Source organism: Plodia interpunctella, chromosome 5, assembly GCF_027563975.2.
Source record: "Plodia interpunctella isolate USDA-ARS_2022_Savannah chromosome 5, ilPloInte3.2, whole genome shotgun sequence".
NCBI lineage: Eukaryota > Metazoa > Arthropoda > Insecta > Lepidoptera > Pyralidae > Plodia > Plodia interpunctella.
In genome coordinates this window covers 2,241,257-2,261,396 of record NC_071298.1, presented here as the reverse complement: position 1 = coordinate 2,261,396, position 20,140 = coordinate 2,241,257, and the positions used below count along the sequence as shown (strand labels likewise).

Here is a 20,140-nt window from a genome sequence, read left to right as displayed (position 1 = left end):
CTCGTGCCGAAACGTCAGATAAAAATAAACTCTACTCATTAAAATTTAGTTACGTTGTTACAGCACTCAGTATGTTAGTCGAATATAAACAATACTTATCAAATAGTATGTTTAATTTAAGGACAATACAAATAAAACAGTTAGTAATCTATAGATATAGTTTTATTAAATTTTATACAGCCATAGACGTCCTTGCAGCTTCTACAAATTTACCACTGTTTTTAAGGCACGTGGCTTGTTCTCTTCATCTCCTGTTCCCATGAAATACATACATACTTTTATATACATTAATATTTAATATTATGCGAGCGTGAATGGATTTGGTAATAATTTCTTGCGTTATAATCATAATTCCCTTACCGTTAACCCCTAAAATTATTTTGTCAAGTAAGTATGTGCCAAACCTAGAAGTTTGGTTTTTCTTTTTATTGTTATTTTAATAGTTCTATAAGATTTCCCAAAGTTACTTAGTTGTAGTTTGGCAAATTTAGATCGTAAATTTTACCCTACCGCCTACCGAAAAAGAAACGCTCCCTCCCTGGTAAGCTACCCCTAAGATACAGACTAATTTCTAGTTTAAGGGATCAGTTTAATTAGTTGTTTTAGCTAAATAAAGAAACCTATTTTTATGTTCTTAATATTTATACAGTTTTCACATCATGGACTTTCCTGACAGAAAATGTAACTTTAAACTTTTAGAACTGTAATGCAAAACACGCACATGCTCTGTTTTTCTCAATAACACATAGACAACGTTAATACACACATGCAAAATTAATTTGTAATTCTATTAACATAATAGACAGTTTTGTAATGTTTAATATTGTTTTACAATTATAAAGTTTTGAAACTGCCAAAACATAGTGGTATATTTATTTCAGGTCAAAGACAAACCTATTGAATCTATAAATACGAGATCAGAGACGAAACATGTTTATGCGCGGGCGAAAACTGGCCGTAAACTCTCTCACCTCCGCATGTTCCCGGCTCCATTCGGGGTTACGAAGCCGCGAACCCATGGGTCAGAGTAAAAGATAGCCTATTAAATATATAAAATATAAAATTGATAAGCCTAAATGTTGTTTCCGGGCGTTTTACGCCCTATCTCCGTACGAGACAATAAATCGTGTATATCATTCTTATAATACGTATCACATCGTTCCCGGTATTTACTTATTTATAGATAACTTTATCACGGGGTAATTAACTACTGTGAGTTATGAAATACTTATTCACATAATGTTTCAAGAATTTCTCTGAACAGTGACAACGTGAGCAAAACATAAATTATCATGTATTAGCTTATATAATGTACCTATAAGAAATGGTTAATAGGTTCAATAGACGGCCATGAACTACAATCGCAAAATGTAATTGCGCCGGCGCATATGAGGCATTATGCGGATTCTTGTTTAGATTTATTTTTAAAGAACTAAATATATTTCGCTGCAAGATCTAAGAAAATAAAAAATAATAATGATTCGAGCAGAGATCTACAAAAGAGGGGCAATATAGAAAATAGCAAAGAAAGAAGCAAGCTTCGCAACTTTTACCCATTTCCGTAGACATAGAAAACTATAAACAGATATACACGAAAATAAACTAGATAGAACGCTAACATAAATATTTTGATCCCTCATCGTGTGCCCATTCACAATGCCTATATCTTCCGTTTTGTATGAGATATGCCGGAAATTTTATGAAAATTCCATTAGTTAAGCCAGGTCGTTCAACAAACGCTCCGATTCAAGGGACCACAGAAAGGGATGCAGGTATTTAAAAGAAAGAGATGTAGAATGAGCTTTTCCTTCATTTCCTTCTTTTGACCCTAGATTGCCCCTGCGGCAGGTGTGTGAGTACCCTAGTAGTAGCCGAGTAGTGAGTAGGTGTATCGCGAACTAAGACGTAAGAATATTGTGGTAAGTTGAATACCACGGGCCGCCAAGCAAAAGGACGTAATACTTGACGCTTATTACTTTTATCATCACAAGAATAATTTAAAGTGCGATTTGAAAATAGGACACATCATGTCAATTTAATAATAGCCAAGCAATGAGTCATTTGTTAAGTCATTAGATAAATAGTTGAATACACAATTACAGCCCAGCACCCATCGATTGTATAAACAAAAGCAGCGATGTTAGTACACAATGAAGATGCCACGGACTGCATACCTTGGACATATACATGGCAGCATTCAGAATGGCATTCGTTCTTCCACTTTTTCTTATCTTACTGCATTCCTAAGGACGACAACAATAGTTACTTGCGAACACACTGCGATGCAATGGAGACATCACAAATGATTGACAGCTGTTTGGTCTGACCTCACTCTATATTGTAAAAGGTAATATTATCTCCAAAAAATAATGGACACAAAAGCACAAGAATGGACGACGGTTCTACGACCCACGTGCCTCCGCAAAACTGAGGGCCCTTTTTGTATCTAGTGCCCTGGGTGATCGCCCAACCGCGCTCTCAACTTACGTCGCCACTGACACCCCTGTCTTGATGTCCTGTCTGGCTGGACTCAACCCTTGCAAATTAAACCCGACCCGATGGCCATTGAGAATTGAAACGTTACGCATACGTATGTATTTAAAATCGATGAATACAATATTATAACGATATGGAAAGTTGCGAATTGTGCAACCCTTTCTTTGCGTCGACGAGTATTTTCGCGCCATAAAATGAGTTACTATTTTTCTGATTGAGACATTATGTCGCCCAACCGTCGCTATAGTCAGACCAAACGAAACTATCTGATGAATCATCTATGATCAATAAAGTCGGTTTACACATTACTCTAAGATCTGTGAGCGTGTGCCAAAGTGGTTACTAAATTAGGCATTCGAAATAAGTAATTTGATCGAATTCATCTTGACTCTATTCTAGAAATAAATAAATTTTGTCCCTTCTACAATGTTCAACTTTTAAAAAGTATAAAGCTAAAAAAATATTAGTAGACCAATAAAGCGGCTATAAATTGAAGTCTTTAATATAATAAAACAATTACTCCTAATACTAATTTTATAAAAGTATTTAGTAGTATTTACAATTGAAAATACTATGTAACTGAAGTTGAATTTAAGCATAAAGACATATGTCAAACATTACCAGGGTGGTATAAGCAGGGAAAGCTACTACTTTTTGAAACTACTAGCGACATGTATACTTATATATTTATACTTATTCTGTATTTAACGACATACCTTCATTGGCATCCTTAGTTTTAATATTTCACTGTAATCTCTTAAAACTTGAAATGGTGCATGAACCTGCAATACAAAGTGATATGATTAATGTTATTTAAATCAGACGGGCATGCAATATTAAGAAAAAAACATAGGGGCTTGCAAGTTTGGCTTGCAAATGTATATACTCCAATTGAAGCTATTTAACTGGCAAGTAGCTTGCATGTCTATTTAAGAAAATGGAAGATATATACTACTTCTTTATGAGATTTTATTTTACGCTCTTGAGCAAATAAGACGAAGATTCATAGGACATTTCACTTTGTGCTCTAGAGTTTAAAATCCAAATTTAAACGGCTTACATCCAATCGTCATTGAATTTACGAGCATGTGAATTTAAACAACTTTACTTACTTTAATGAAATGTAACCCGTGTAATTCAGGTGGCGCCTCTCTCTCGAGCTGGAGCCCCTCATTCTCCAGGTTTTCTTCGAAGATCCGCCTCTGTTCGTACGCTTCCTGAGTGGTGGCGTCTTCCTTACCAGCCTCCCACACTAGCACGTAGTCTATTGTTCTCACGCCATCGTTAAATGTCAGCGAGGGATTGTTTAACACTCCTCCCATCACTATCCTGTGAAACGAAACGCAGGTTCCTTTATACGACCTTTATACGACGCCTGGAATTGTACCATATTCTTATGGTTTGAAAATACGCGTTTATAAAAATTGTATATAAATAGTTATTCAATTTACAATTTCCAGTGTACAACTGGGTAATAGAAATAAAAAATAGCTTCGACTTAAAATAAGTTTATTGTGAATAAACCGAACGACCTTAGTGACCGTGATAACAGTTTAAAAATGATTCATAATTATTATATGGATAATTAAACCAAAACCATATGATAATGCGTGTTATTCACTGTGTCCTGATACAAAACTAGCTGGGCCCTGTAGACTTTTTCAAAATGTGCCTATATACTATTCCAGTTTGTATTCTACCCGTGTACTATGGATATCACTCAAACTGTTACTCATAAATTTGTATAATCCTTAGATATTACAAAACAAAGTCTTCTACCGCGTCTGTCTGTTCGAGATAAACACAAAAACTACTGCACGGATTTTCATGCAGTTTTCATCAATAGATAGTGTTATTCCTGGGAAAGGTTTAGGTGTATAAATATTGTGTTTTCACCCGAGCGCAGTCGGAACGTGCCACTAGTATAATAATAAAATATTTATTGAGTAACAAACATATTGAGTAACAAACATATTGAGTAACATACATATTGAGTTGAAATATTTTTAGGATAATGGAACTTTGTATAATACTGACGTCTGTCACTAAAAAGAGTATCATCCATGGAATTAGTAGGTACTAAGACGGAGTATGTAATTCATTCCATAATATCATCACACAATGTGTGAAGTAACGTTCTACAATAAAAGGTACCTTATGGAGGGAAGTCGCTTGTGACGTTTCACTAGATCACTTTTATTATAGATGCGCATAATAGCGACCGGGTCACTAAGATACCTTTTCTCATGGAACGTCACAATATTTGTTAAAACTAATGTAGGTATTAACCAATAGTTAGGAGGCATGCCAAATGCTTGTTAGTCACTAAAGTTATTAACATCACCGTTCCAACCCAACATGCAAATCCCCGTGGAGAACATAAATTATGACTTTTTATACCCTATGACCAAAATACAGACATACAATGTGAAACTTATGACTAATTAGAACATACACGATACACAGTGAACATATATAATGCTAGGTCCACACCAAGACAACGAAGGAATACGATTTCTTTATATAGTGTGATCTTTATGTGTATTTTTACATTACTGGGAAAAAATATTAATAAAATAATCGTGGTAAGCCCTGCTGGAAGGAACAAACAAAGTTTTGTTACTTTCGATATCTCTTGTCAGCAGGGGTCGTTCCGAAATGCTAACAGTACTTAAGCAGTTTTTGAAAGACACTACATAATTTAAAATTTTACGCGAAAATGTCAAATTCATGAATGCTTTGGCTTTGAATAAAAGCGTACGCGCCGCTAAAGAAATCTCGCGGCAATATGTGGAAATATCAATAACATATCGGCTACGATGTTGTTGTCAGCGACTGTAGCGCGCGGACTTCCGTGGTGCGGACTTTAGAAATATTTGGCCCTCGTTGAGTCAGTGCCAATGCATACAGGATGACTTTTTATATATTGGCAATATTTTGTCTACATGCTCAGTTCATGATTTTAAACAACTTTAAGTATGGGACTAACTCCGAAATTGCGAAAAAATAATTTACTGTTCTATACAAAAATTAATACTAAGTTGTGGTATAACAATACCTAAGTTGTGGAAAATGAATGGATCGGCGGTTTTTTTTTTCGCGATTCCAAGCTTGCTTCCATACGAAAAGTTATTCAGTACCATCGACTGAGCATATAGATACAATAATGCTAATGTATAAAAAATCACCCTGTATACAGTAAGATGAATATATAATGATCAGGAAACTCAGGATTCATGGGAATTTAACATAAAACATATACACCAATCACCGCCCTAACTTAATTTGTCAAAAGAACAATACGTGAAATCTAAATGGAAATAAATTATTGTGCTATTCATAATATTATTTATCACATAATATACATCATTGAAAACCATTTTACACATGTATTTTTGTGCAAAATTTTTCCTTATGTCCGTTGTTTACTGTGATTAAATTTACTTTAAATATTTACTGATGTGTTTCAGAAACTTAAGTAGGTACAATGGGTACATGTATAAAATATAATTTTACTAACTACCCATTAACTACCCATGAATTAAATATATATTGGGGCATCTTTTGTTTTTAAAAATGTGGTCAAGCGATACCTGATCAAAAATCAAATTTAAAATCAAATTTTAATCCCAAAATTAAAATAAGTTATTTAGGAATTCATTTTATTAGAATCAAATTGTAAGTATTTTTTATCCAGAACCAGGACCAGACCGTGGGTCAAGTTCTTAAAATTGTATATAAAAAAATTTCTAATGTGAAGTTGAAGTAACCATCATACATCTAAACCCGGCCTTCGAGTTTCTTAACCCATGTACCGTTACATAAGGACGCGATACTGTGTCTGCCTAATGTGAAAATACCCTAATATTTCACAAGCAATATTTGCTGACACAAAGATAAAAATTATACTTCATATTGATGCGACTACTTGGTAAATACCGTAGCGCCTAAATAGTGCGTTTGTTTTTTCTATTTACTCACGAGCAATGGTTGATTTTCCTGCCATTGCTGACGCTAGGAAGGACGGGATCGCAGCACTCCTCGGCCGGCCGCGTGGACGCCTCGCTACCGTTGTCCCTGAAACCAGTGCTGGGTCGAAGCGCCAATGTTTGGACATATTTTGAGCAGACTAGGAATCTTATTTGTGTGGAGGAATATTGACTAAAGGATTAAAATAAAGACTCCAGATACAGACTATTCATCGTCCATACATACCCCCATACATTAATACGATAACAGTTTAGACATTTCACGATTTTGTGTTGGAAGTATAATTTTAATTTGTTTTGATTGGGCAAATGTTGGGGAGACTTTACTGAGAATCGATTTATTGAGATCGTTTGACATTTAATTATTATTTGTTTAACAAGAAGTTTGTCTACTATATTTGTTGAGTGGTTGTTCAGAAATAACAATACTTAAACAAAAATCTCGGGTCAGACACTCGTATATATATTATGTGCGAGAAACCATTATAAAAAAAACAATGTAAAAATAGAATATCAAATTTCCAATTTTATTTTGTATTGTTCAGAAAAAGCAATGTTTGAATTTCGAACAACTATGTTTCTCAAAATTAGAAAAAATATATATTTTCTTTGTTCGAAGCCGCCAATAGGGAATGCTTGGTGGGATGGGGAAGCTGCAAAGTGCATGCGACATCGTCGGCCCGGGAATATGCATTATTGATTTTGTCTGGCACAGGACCGTCTGGGCCAAATATGTTGAAGTTCGTTTTTAATCTGCCATAGATTTGTACATTTAACTTTATTGTTCTAAATCAAAACATACTTATAAATAAATAGCGAATATATAACTTAATGCTAAAAGCGTTCTCTCCCAGACTGTAAAATATCTCATTTGGTTTTCAATACCCAGACCATTTTTAATTATTTTGTTCTAGTTTTGATTATTCGAAGCCTTATGTGTTAAACCTCATGTCAATACTCTAAGTTTAAGCTGAATAGAATACCATATTTATGTATTTTTGGTTATTGTTAGTCACATTGCAATTAAAAATGCATTGCCTATAAAAAAATAATTGCCCAAAATATTTCTTGAATATTGTACTGCAAACACAAAACCCGAAATCACACAAAACATAACACATTTTATGCATTCGACAACACAACCAGCTCAAAGCAGTTGAACATGTAGGTATTTTTCCGCGCCGGGAATTGAACCACGGACATCCAGAGGCGAACACACATATAAGTCGAAGTGGATCATGAAAAAAATATTTACATCATTATATTACACTTTCGCTTGATGTGTGTTCTATTACCCAACGCTCAGACAACAGGATATAGGTAGGTACTCAGTTATTGCAATTTAATAAGTAAACTTGATATCCTCATGTCTGTTCATGAATATAGGTGCGTAAACACAGGTCAACAACACAAAACACAAAATTAACAATGACATAAGCATTTAGCACACAAAGTATAGCTACTTAGCCGGCCGAAGCGCAGTGCAGGTAACCTAATCGTTTTCATGAAGGCGATAAAAAGCATTGATGACGTAATATTAACATGTTTGTGATCTTCATGTTTTAGATAAAATATTCGAAATAATATCTTTAGGCTGAGCCACATTCCATTGTTGATAAAATATTTTCGATAATAAAGTTGTCTTTAATATTGATGTGTATTTTTTGTTAAACACCGTTTTTAATTGAATGTACAAACTATAAATGATATAAAACAAAAATTGCATGTGTTCTTATTTAATATAAAGCTATATTTAATGTTAACTAATGTAAATGCAAGTCCCTCTCCCTCATTCTGCATCCTAGAGCTATAGTTCATTTCTCGAGCAGGATGAAAGTCAGGTGGCCAACCGCCATTATATACAGCAAGGCCATACTTTACAAATATGGAAAGATTTAAAACGATGAAAAAATGTTTTTCGGTTTTCCGCCTACTCTTGAAACACTGTGTGCAGTAGGGGACAGGTAATAGTGAACCACCACTAAACTAACTTGCTAACACATGTACATAGTATGATGTCCACTGCGCTATATGAAATTCTGAAAGTAAGCGGTATTCTGCCTTTCTCACAAACTTTACTTGCAACATACTGACAGATATAACATAAAGATGGGCGGAATTCGTCACGTAACGCAGCGAACATATTTTTTACAGTGCGCGTGTTATCAATTTGTCAGTTGCATCGAGCCATGCGACTCACCGGTCTGTGTTCATGTCCTGCGACATGTTGTCCTGATACATGCTCAACACGGACATGGCCTGGATGTCCGCCATCTTCTCCTCCCTCTCCCTCTCCGTCTGAACGAACGAGAAAAATTCATTCGTTCAATCATCTAATTTCAAAAATTATTTCTTTCGCTGATAGGATTTTATAATAATTTTTATTCATGCATTTTTTTTTTCAGTTTTAACTCATGCGACAAATACTAAGTAAAATTATATATACGAACGAGAAACATTCATTCGTTCAATTATTCAATTTAAAAAATTGTTGTTGCTCTAATAGTAATTTATAATGATTTTTTCACAAGTTTATCTCGTGCAGCAAATACTAAGCAAAATTGTATGTGCATTTTGAAAACCAGAAAAGCAAGTGTTGAAACTCATAACAAATAACACATTTTTATCAATTCATTCGCATCTGATCTTGAATAAAAATTATAAGGCCGACATAAAGAAAATAAAAATACACTGTCTACGTTCACTCATCAGAATATTCACGAATTAATTGATGAGTAACCCATGATTGTTTGGATCACAAGAATGGATAGTCTTTGCTTTGCTTGAAGAGTGACTCATTGGCCGCAAAAAATTGATAACAATGCACATTCGCTGGAGGCCGAAAACGGAAACTTAAAAATACGCGTTTTATGTAATTTATAACAGTAATTACATGCGCAAAATACATAAATTATATTAAATTGATAAATTAACGAAAATAAAAAGACGCTTATCTAATGACAAGATTTTTGCACAATCGCAGCAATAAACTTATACTAACATCTAAGTACATAGGTAATCCACGTAAAGGCATGCTTTTTGTATGTATTTAAGATAACCATCACTGACGGCAATACAGGCCACAAATTGGTCGAAAGTACACACGTAATACACACAACACATACTTTGCATTTACCCCGTCTGGTCTGCAGACATCTAGTCGATGACAAATCGTATGTAACATAACACAAAACTTCAATAAACCATCGCATCATAGTTAAAACACACAAAACTTGAAATTTTAATGGTGGCACCGACCTTGTAGCCAAGTTAACTGTTACTGAATCATACCGTCTCACTGACACTATCTTGTCTTGCTCTTATGTAAGTGCAATAAAGGAAAAAATTGGAGCAAACATCTCTCCATGACTCCGAGGAGCGAAGTGTCGCCTTTGTTAACTTGTGAATTTCCGATACTACATAATTATACATAGTTGTGTTGTGTGATTAGGGTGATCATTCACTGAACGACTTTTTGGCGCCTGTTTTTGTAGTTACTTTTTTACCGGTCGAGGTGGTTTTTCCTCCCTTTATAATTTTTGTAGTTTGTAAACTTAAAATATACAGTATACAGTGTGATTATAGCATCACAACGTATACTGTACATCTTAAAAGTCTACTGTAGGTCGCGTCGTGTAAACTCTTCTCTCTTCATTGCCTTCTCTCGTAGTTTGTAAACTTAAAATATACAGTATACAGTGTGATTATAGCATCACAACGTATACTGTACATCTTAAAAGTCTACTGTAGGTCGCGTCGTGTAAACTCTTCTCTCTTCATTGCCTTCTCTCGTAGTTTGTAAACTTAAAATATACAGTATACAGTGTGATTTTAGCATCACAACGTATACTGTACATCTTAAAAGTCTACTATTTGTACGCGTCGTGTAGTCTCTTCTCTTTTCATTGCCTTCTATCGTAGTTTGTAAACTTAATACTGTTTACCCTCGGCGTCAGCCGCTCAAATGTCCTCGGGAACAGTTTTTTCTTCGTATTAAAATGGGATTGGGATAGTTGAAATAAAATATCTATAGTGCATTCAAAATATACACAGCGCCATCTAATATTTTGTTTTTTATTAACATTTAGCGCCACCTATAATAGAATACAAATTATTCGCAAATTCCAGGGGAACAATAGTCAATAATCCTTCTCCTCACTCTAATATATGCAAAGTTTCAAGAAAATTAGTTCAGTAGATAACGCGTGAAGTGGTAACAAACTAACTTTTGCATTTATAATATTAGTATAAGGATACAGTGTGATTTTAGCATCACAGTATACTGTAGTACATATTAAGTGTATTTTTGTCCGCATCGACGTACTCTCTTCTCTCTTCATCGCCTTCTGTTGTAGTTTGTAAACCTAAAATATACAGTATAAAATGAGATCGTGCAATCTCACTTTATACGGCACATCTTAAAAGTCTACTTTCTGTACGCTGCGTCGTAGTCTCTTCTCTCTTCTAGTTTTTGTAGTTTGTAAACTTAAAATATACAGTATACAGTGTGATTATAGCATCACAACGTATACTGTACATCTTAAAAGTCTACTTCTTGTGTTGTCTCTTTTCTCTTCATTGTTTTCTGTTGTAGTTTGTAAACCTAAAATATGCAGTATAAAATGTTATTGTGCAATCTCACTTTATACGGCACATTTTAAGTCTATTATTTGTACGCTGCGTCGTCGTCTCTTCTCTCTTCTAGTTTTTGTAGTTTGTAAACTTAAAATATACAGTATACAGTGTGATTATAGCATCACAACGTATACTGTACATCTTAAAAGTCTACTGTTGGTCGCGTCGTGTAAACTCTTCTCTCTTCATTGCCTTCTGTTGTAGTCTGTAAATTTCGAATATACGGTACTAGCTGTTTACCCTAGGCGTCAGCCGCTTATATATCCTCGGGAACAGTTTTTTCTTCGTATTAAAATGGGATTGGGATAGTTGAAATAATATTCATAGAATATTTAAAATATACGTAGCGCCATCTAGTATACTTATTGCAAAAAAATGTATTAGTATTTAGCGCCACCTACAATACAATACAAGTTTTTCGCAAATTCCAGGGGAACAATAGTATTTTCCGGGATGAAAAATACACTATATGCTTCTCCATACTCTTAATTACATATATACAATATTTCAAGATGATTGGTTAAAAAGATAACGCGTGAAGAGAAAACAAACTTTCGCATTTATAATATTAATAGGGATACAGTGTGATTTTAGCATCACAGTATACTGTATAGTACATATGAAGTCTATTTTTTGTGCGCATCGACGTAGTCTCTTCTCTCTTCATCGCCTTCTGTTGTAGTTTGTAAACCTAAAATATACAGTATAAAATGAGATCGTGCAATCTCACTTTATACGGCACATCTTAAAAGTCTACTTTCTGTACGCTCCGTCGTAGTCTCTTCTCTATTCTAGTTTTCGTAGTTTGTAAACTTAAAATATACAGTATACAGTGTGATTATAGCATCACAACGTATACTGTACATCTTAAAAGTCTACTGGTTGTACGCGTCGTGTAATCTCTTCTCTCTTCTAGTTTTTGTAGTTTGTAAACTTAAAATATACAGTATACAGTGTGATTATAGCATCACAACGTATACTGTACATCTTAAAAGTCTACTGTAGGTCGCGTCGTGTAAACTCTTCTCTCTTCATTGCCTTCTCTCGTAGTTTGTAAACTTAAAATATACAGTATACAGTGTGATTATAGCATCACAACGTATACTGTACATCTTAAAAGTCTACTTCTTGTACGTGTCGTGTAGTCTCTTCTCTCTTCATCCCCTTCTGTTGTAGTTTGTAAACTTAAAATATATGGTACTAGCTGTTTAACCGCGGCTTCGCCCGCTTTAATGTCCTCGGGAATAGGATTTTCTCAGTATTAAAATGGGATTGGGATAGTTGAAATAAACTATCCATAGCGCATTTAAAATATACACAGCGCCATCTAATATTTTGTTTTTTATTAGCATTTAGCGTCCCCTATAATAGAATACAGATTATTCGCAAATTCCAGGGGAACAATAGTCAATAATCCTTCTCCTTACTCTAATATATGCAAAATTTCAAGAAGATTAGGTCAGTAGATAATGCGTGAAGTGGTAACAAACAAACTAACTATCGCATTTATAATATTAGCATAGGGATACAGTGTAATTTTAGCATCACAGTATACTGTAGTACATATTAAGTGTATTTTTTGTCCGCATCGAAGTAGTTAGTCTCTTCTCTCTTCATCGCCTTCTGTTGTAGTTTGTAAACCTAAAATATACAGTATAAAATGAGATCGTGCAATCTCACTTTATACGGCACATCTTAAAAGTCTACTTTCTGTACGCTGCGTCGTAGTCTCTTCTCTCTTCTAGTTTTCGTAGTTTGTAAACTTAAAATATACAGTATACAGTGTGATTATAGCATCACAACGTATACTGTACATCTTAAAAGTCTACTGTAGGTCGCGTCGTGTAAACTCTTCTCTCTTCATTGCCTTCTCTCGTAGTTTGTAAACTTAAAATATACAGTATACAGTGTGATTATAGCATCACAACGTATACTGTACATCTTAAAAGTCTACTTCTTGTACGTGTCGTGTAGTCTCTTCTCTTTTTATTGCCTTCTATCGTAGTTTGTAAACTTAATACTGTTTACCCTCGGCGTCAGCCGCTCAAATGTCCTCGGGAACAGTTTTTTCTTCGTATTAAAATGGGATTGGGATAGTTGAAATAAAATATCTATAGTGCATTTAAAATATACACAGCTCCATCTAATATTTTGTTTTTTATTAACATTTAGCGCCACCTATAATAGAATACAAATTATTCGCAAATTCCAGGGGAACAATAGTCAATAATCCTTCTCCTCACTCTAATATATGCAAAGTTTCAAGAAAATTAGTTCAGTAGATAACGCGTTAAGTGGTAACAAACTAACTTTTGCATTTATAATATTAGTATAAGGATACAGTGTGATTTTAGCATCACAGTATACTGTAGTACATATTAAGTGTATTTTTGTCCGCATCGACGTTCTCTCTTCATCGCCTTCTGTTGTAGTTTGTAAACCTAAAATATACAGTATAAAATGAGATCGTGCAATCTCACTTTATACGGCACATCTTAAAAGTCTACTTTCTGTACGCTGCGTCGTAGTCTCTTCTCTCTTCTAGTTTTTGTAGTTTGTAAACTTAAAATATACAGTATACAGTGTGATTATAGCATCACAACGTATACTGTACATCTTAAAAGTCTACTTCTTGTACGTGTCGTGTAGTCTCTTCTCTCTTCATTCCCTTCTGTTGTAGTTTGTAAACTTAAAATATATGGTACTAGCTGTTTAACCGAGGCTTCGCCCGCTTTAATGTCCTCGGGAATAGGATTTTCTTCGTATTAAAATGGGATTGGGATAGTTGAAATAAAATATCCATAGCGCATTTAAAATATACACAGCGCCATCTAGTATTTTTATTGCAAAGTTTTTAAATAGCATTTAGCGCCATAGCGCATTTAAAATATACACAGCGCCAATAAAGATTTTACGCAAATCCAAGGGGAAGAATAGTATTTTCCGGGATAATAACATGGCCGACTCAATGGGCTTCGGGGACAAAGACCAATTATCATATTTAATAACTAACTGTCAGGATGAGGGTATTTCTCTAAAATAATGCGCACAGCTTCCAATGAATGAATAGAATTCTTATCTCAAGTTACATCTCAAAATACCAAGGGATTACTGAGATAGCCTCGGATTATCATCATCCATTACTAACTCTCAAATACTAAGTGATGGTTCTCATGACTATAAAATCCAGGGTCAATGTCCGTACATCTGAGCAAAACCCTACCACGGCAAGGATCCGTGCCCCGCCCCGCACGGGTCTGTTCGTGACAGCCAGTTACGTCTACTGATCCACGACCCACCGTGCTAACTAACCAATAACAATTATCCATCAGGATTGCTGATAGATAGCAAAAAACTAAAAGAACATAAACACCGCAAGCTTGTTCGCTCACTGACTTTAAACTGACAAGTGACTTAATAATGACAGAGAATCAAAGTATTTTCTCACTGGCCTCCCAGCCACTTCACTATAATATCGTCTCAAAGCAATATGGACAAAACAATAACTATCGTGTGTACACATCAACTGTGTAGTTGGGAAGTGAATTGTGTAATTCACTTCCCTAATAAATAATCTCGAAGACACACGACACGACCAAACCGCGCGACAGCGCCAAACTAAGTGAATCTAAAGAAGACAACGCCCATTGAACAAGATTTGAATCCGACTCTTGTTCAACCATTTCATTCGTTCGCTAACTGAACTGACGACTGAATATTTTCATTCTATCGAAGACAAACTATCACATGTCAGTGAGACGATCATTAGCTACTAATTCCATAGTGACGATATCGCGTCTTGAATCAGTCAATAATCCACAAACTAGATGGCGCGAGTAGTTACTTTTAATCAAACTCTCTTAATATTAAACACTAAGTGGACGGATATATTGTTATTTAAAAGTCATAATTTTACAATAAATATATCTATAAAAATCTAAGTGTAGAAAATGTACGTAATCCAAACTTATGTATATACCTAGGTATGTAAAAAAATAAATGCGAAAATAAGTTTGTTATCTCTTCGCGCTTTATCTTCTTTAACCAAATCTTCGTGAAATTGGAACTACGGAGAACGACATAGATAGGACATACTTTTCATACCGAAAAAAATAATGTTCCCGTCGAAATTCACACAGGCGATACCGCGGGCAAAAGGTAGTTAAACGAAGAGGATACTGCCCCATGTTCGGACCAAATATTCTTATCGTTCACATAATATTCAGACTTACAATAAACTAGAGGTTGGGTGGGGGCGCGAGGTGCGAACACAATGTTTGTTGTCGAGTCGGATTTTTTCGAGACAAACCAGTCACTTTTCATTTGACGGGATTGTCTTAAAACGCCCTAAACATTTAACGGTGCTAATACTCAGTCACAATAAACACTCACTGTTATTTTGAAACTGAACTGTTTACCTGTTTACAAACTCACAAACTGTGTATACATTTAACGGTACTAATACTCAGTTATATAGAAAACTCAGTCACTCACTTTTCATTTGACACTGTCGTCTTAAAACGCACTAATTAACTATATATTTAACGGGGCTAATATTCAGTCACCATCTGGAAAACTCAGTCATTATAAGCACTCACTTCATCTTTGGACACTGAACAGATTTAAAGCGCGCTAATTAACTAACCTATACATTGAATGGTGCTAATACTCAGTCACTATCTGCAAAACTCAGTCACTCACTTTTTTTTTACACTGAACGATCATAAAACGCACAAACTAAACCTTCAACGTTAGATACTAAAACTCGGTCACTATTTGGAATACGTAGTCATTATAAGCACTCACTTCTTTTCGAATCGAGCTATCTTGTAAGTGTGCCCTCACTCTTGTAAAGAGTCTACTAAATCCACTAAATTAAATATTAATAACACTCTTAAACTGAAACTGTGATCTTAAATCCACTATCACTGAATTTTCATACAATCCATGTCGCCGTCTGTTCTTTCTTCATGTGAAGCTTTCAATTCAATACACTAGTATTTTTATTATACTATGAAAAGAAATCGTAAAATTAATAGTGAAGATATTTTATTTATTTTACCGTCCTAACATTTTTTTGTAGAAATTAATAATACAGCCTTTTTCCCGATGAAATCTAATCAGCTCTCATTAACGGATCTGAATGTGGAAACAAATGTGCAAACACCTAACGCCTCGTTATCATTAGCAAGAGGAGATTTCCATATCATTTTTATAATATCATAATCATACGAATCTTACTGAAAATAGGCCCATCAAAATAGAAAGATTCATAAAAATTCTTAACTTATGTTTTTTCAGAAAAAAAAATCCTATCTAATATGGTCGTCAATAATACTGATCTTTTTTTCCATTTCACGTATTTTTATATTATATTTATACTCGTATATCAACAAATGAAACTGCGAACTAAATGTAGATATTTAATTTTGCCTTGTGTACGTCGGCCTTAAGCTTAATAATCATTTGGCAATTAACTTTTTTAGCCAGCTTGGGGATTAGCATGACAGGCATACATTCTGCAAGTAGTGACATGACAAACTAATAAACAGAATATAAGTAGGTACTCAAATGTGTACATTTAATAAAGTAATCAATACTGATTACTTTATTAAATGTACACATTGCATACGCAATGCATGACTTAAAAGAGGTATAATAGAAAGAGAAACATTATATTATTTTTTGGAACTGTATCGTTTTCTAATCGAATTATATCCATCCATGCTACTTTATTTCTCCAAACACATCCGAGGGGTTACTAGCGGTGGTAACACCGGTGAAACCTCGTAAAATAAGAGGTTTTGGAACTAACATTAATAAATAGAACCAATATACCAGGGTGAATTCACAAGAGTTTTGAACTCCGCCGCGGGCTGTCATTAGTGTTTATTAAATTGTACCATACACAGTAAGAGCAATTTAATTATCATATTTTATAAATAAGTAAAGTACTGGTACAATGTTAATTTTATAAATGTTTATTAAAAAAATGATTACTTATTTAAAAAAATGTGCGACACTAATGTGACGCTACACGCCGCGTTCAAACGGTCGTGAAATTCACCCACCATACAACTAGTAAATAACCGGACCACAGACTTACATTAACCTCACGCGCTGACTAATGAAACGAAGCTGTAAGGTTTGTAGCTCCAAGACTTATTGAACTAGTTAACATACAGGCAAAACATTATCGTTGAAACAAAACATCGTACTGTGAAAATATCGAAATAAATTGTTCGATATATAAAAATCGCGGTATGAAGCTTTGAACAGACATAGCAAACCCGCATTGGGCTCGGATATTACGACACGCGAGGTGTTAACTGGACCACTTAAAAAAAAAAAAACAAAGAAGTCGCGTCGCAAAGTTTCAGTATCCGCATAATCTTTTCAAACATACCACATAGTAATATCTTGTAAATAAACAATATAATTTCTGAAGCCAGTCGGATTACAACCAGTCAGAAATCATTGAAACCAGTGTTAATAGTCAGGGTATGATGTTGGACAGAAATAAACAATTTGTAGGAAGTTCACTATGACTAGTAGTATTTAAATCCTTTTATTTCTTAGGGAATAATAAAACATGTTTTAACATACATTATTTTATTTTTAAATAAAGAATTTTAGTAGAAAGTATCATGGTTTTCTATAATACAGTGTGGTCACAGTTGACTAAACGGATTGTAGTGGCCACTGTTTTCAGCCATACTTTAGTCAGATGGATAGCAAAGATCTATTTTAAATCTCTGTGTTTTTTGATTTGTTCTTTTTTCTATTCCGATAAAAGAACAAATCAAAAAACACAGAAAAAGACACAAATTCAAAGATAATATTATTATTAAAGTAAAAAAGACATATTTCACTTTAAAATAATAGATTTCTATAATGTAAAATAATAAACTGCAAGGCTCATGTGGAATTAGGCGGGGCATGTTTGCCGAATGCCGCCAGAGACATGGGCACAGATCACCACAGCTTGGGTTCCCGAAGGGCGCAGGCGTCGCGGCAGACCACGAAAAAGATGGCGGGATGATTTAGACAAGTTTCAGCGTGGTTGGCAACAAATGGCTCAGGATAGAGACAAAAGAGGAGGCCTTTGCCCAGCAGTGGGACACATAATATAGGATATTAATAATTCATATATATATATATATATATATTACCCGTTACTGGAAAAATACAATAAAATAAATTGTTGGATGTGTAATCATGTTGTGTGATAAATGTGATAATACATTTTGCACTTATGTATACTATGTAATTAATTTGTACCATAAAGTGTTATTATTATTTTACCATTAATTAATTTTTGTTATCACTATATAAATACACGCGGAGAAATCTGTCCCGATGATTACTACTATTTTAATCAGTTACTAACCAATAGCTATAAAATAATTTTTATACATTACTGTTTGTTTTCACTCAAGAGCTTATCAATCGCAAAGAGCAATCTTATGTGACTGTTCCAAGAAATACAAATAAATATAAATATATTAGGACAAATCACACAGATTGAGCTAGCCCCAAAGTAAGTTCGAGACTTGTGTTATGGGATACTAACTCAACGATACTATATTTTATAACAAATACATATATAGATAAACATCCAAGACCCGGGCCATCAGAAAAAGATCATTTTCCATCATGACCCGACCGGGGATCGAACCCGGGTCCTCTCGGTTCAGTGGCAAGAACTTTACCACTGCGCCACCGAGGTCGTCAGAAGATTTCTAACATGTATGTATGTATATCAACACACTGATACACACATATCAGAGCAGGGTATTAAGACAAATTCCTCGACACTAATTAAAAGGGATATATCTTATTTGCTTTAATATAGATAGGTCTAAAATTTTTAATTTAATCAAACTGGTAGATTAACTCATTGTCCTAGGTGAACTAGAAACAATGTATGCGACGATACGACATAAATCCAAAAAGACATCGTATAAATGAATCAGATACCAACACACAGCCGGAATATATATAGCAAACGAATTATATTACTCACTTGCTATAACTCATAGCACCGCTCGGTTCGTTACAACACCATCTAAGGTGGTCACGCGTAGTCATAGCGCGTAGTCAGCCAGTCACTTGGCGCGCGCAACGAATGGGCGAATCGCCTCTTTCTGTCGCACTAAAGATATGTGACTGAGACAGGTTACGTGCCCGGGCCAGCGTAAGGGAGTATTGATTTTATCGGTGCGTCCACGGCGCAACGCGTAGTCATAGCGCGTAGTCAGCCCACCACCTTGCACGCGCAGGCGCAATATAAAGGCGAGTCGTCTTTCCGTCGCACTAACGATGTATGACTGAGATAACCAGCTACCTTGCGTGCGCAGTATATGGATTAGTTACCCGTTTCTGTCACACAAAAAATATGTAACTGAGACAGGCTACAGGCCCGGTCCGACCCAGCGGATGGAAATATTGATTTTATCTGTGCGACCACAGGGTGACGCTTGGTCAGCCAGCCAACCTGCGCGCGCAATAAATGGACAAGTCATAGTCACCAGGTTCTGACGCACTAAAGATATATGACAAGGACGGGCTACAAGCCCCGGTTTTCTACTCGGTAGGCGGGAGTATTGATCTTATCGATGCGTCTGTTACGTGACGCGTAGTCATCCAGTTACCTTGCGCGCGCAATAAATGAGCGAATAACCCGTTTCTGTAGCACTAAAAATAAGTGATGGAGACAAACTATACGCCCCAACTTCCGACCCGGCAGGCTAGAGTATTGATCTTATCGGTGCGTCCACTGCGTGACGCGTAGTCATCCACCCATCTTGCGCGCGCAATAAATAGAGAAGTTATAGTTACCCATTTCTGTCGGCACTAAAAATATGTCATGGAGACAAGCTATACTATCAGGCTTCCAACCCGGCAGGTGAGAGTATCGATATATCGGTGCTTCCGCTGCGTAACGCGTAGTCATCCACTGACAGTGAGAGCGCAATAAATGGAAACTCATAGTTACCCGTTTCTGACACAGTTCTTCT

At 35.2% G+C, this 20,140-nt stretch overlaps 1 protein-coding gene across 12 annotated transcripts in view; it reads right to left on the bottom strand.

Annotated features, from left to right (window-relative positions):
- The window catches only part of subdued, a 37,632-nt gene that overhangs the window by 15,071 nt on the left and 2,421 nt on the right, over positions 1-20,140 (bottom strand). For 3 of the 12 annotated variants that reach the window (XM_053744674.2, XM_053744677.2, XM_053744683.2), the window contains exons 2-6: positions 8,686-8,783; positions 6,478-6,573; positions 3,609-3,825; positions 3,213-3,278; positions 2,175-2,243 (exon numbers count right to left, since the gene is read on the bottom strand). In XM_053744674.2, the coding sequence (XP_053600649.1) occupies positions 2,175-2,243; positions 3,213-3,278; positions 3,609-3,825; positions 6,478-6,573; positions 8,686-8,783 (546 nt within the window). Of the gene's footprint in view, positions 1-2,174; positions 2,244-3,212; positions 3,279-3,608; positions 3,826-6,477; positions 6,574-8,685; positions 8,784-9,610; positions 10,060-20,140 lie in introns of those variants that run through there. The other 9 variants (XM_053744676.1, XM_053744686.1, XM_053744678.2 and 6 more) reach the window with 8 other exon arrangements.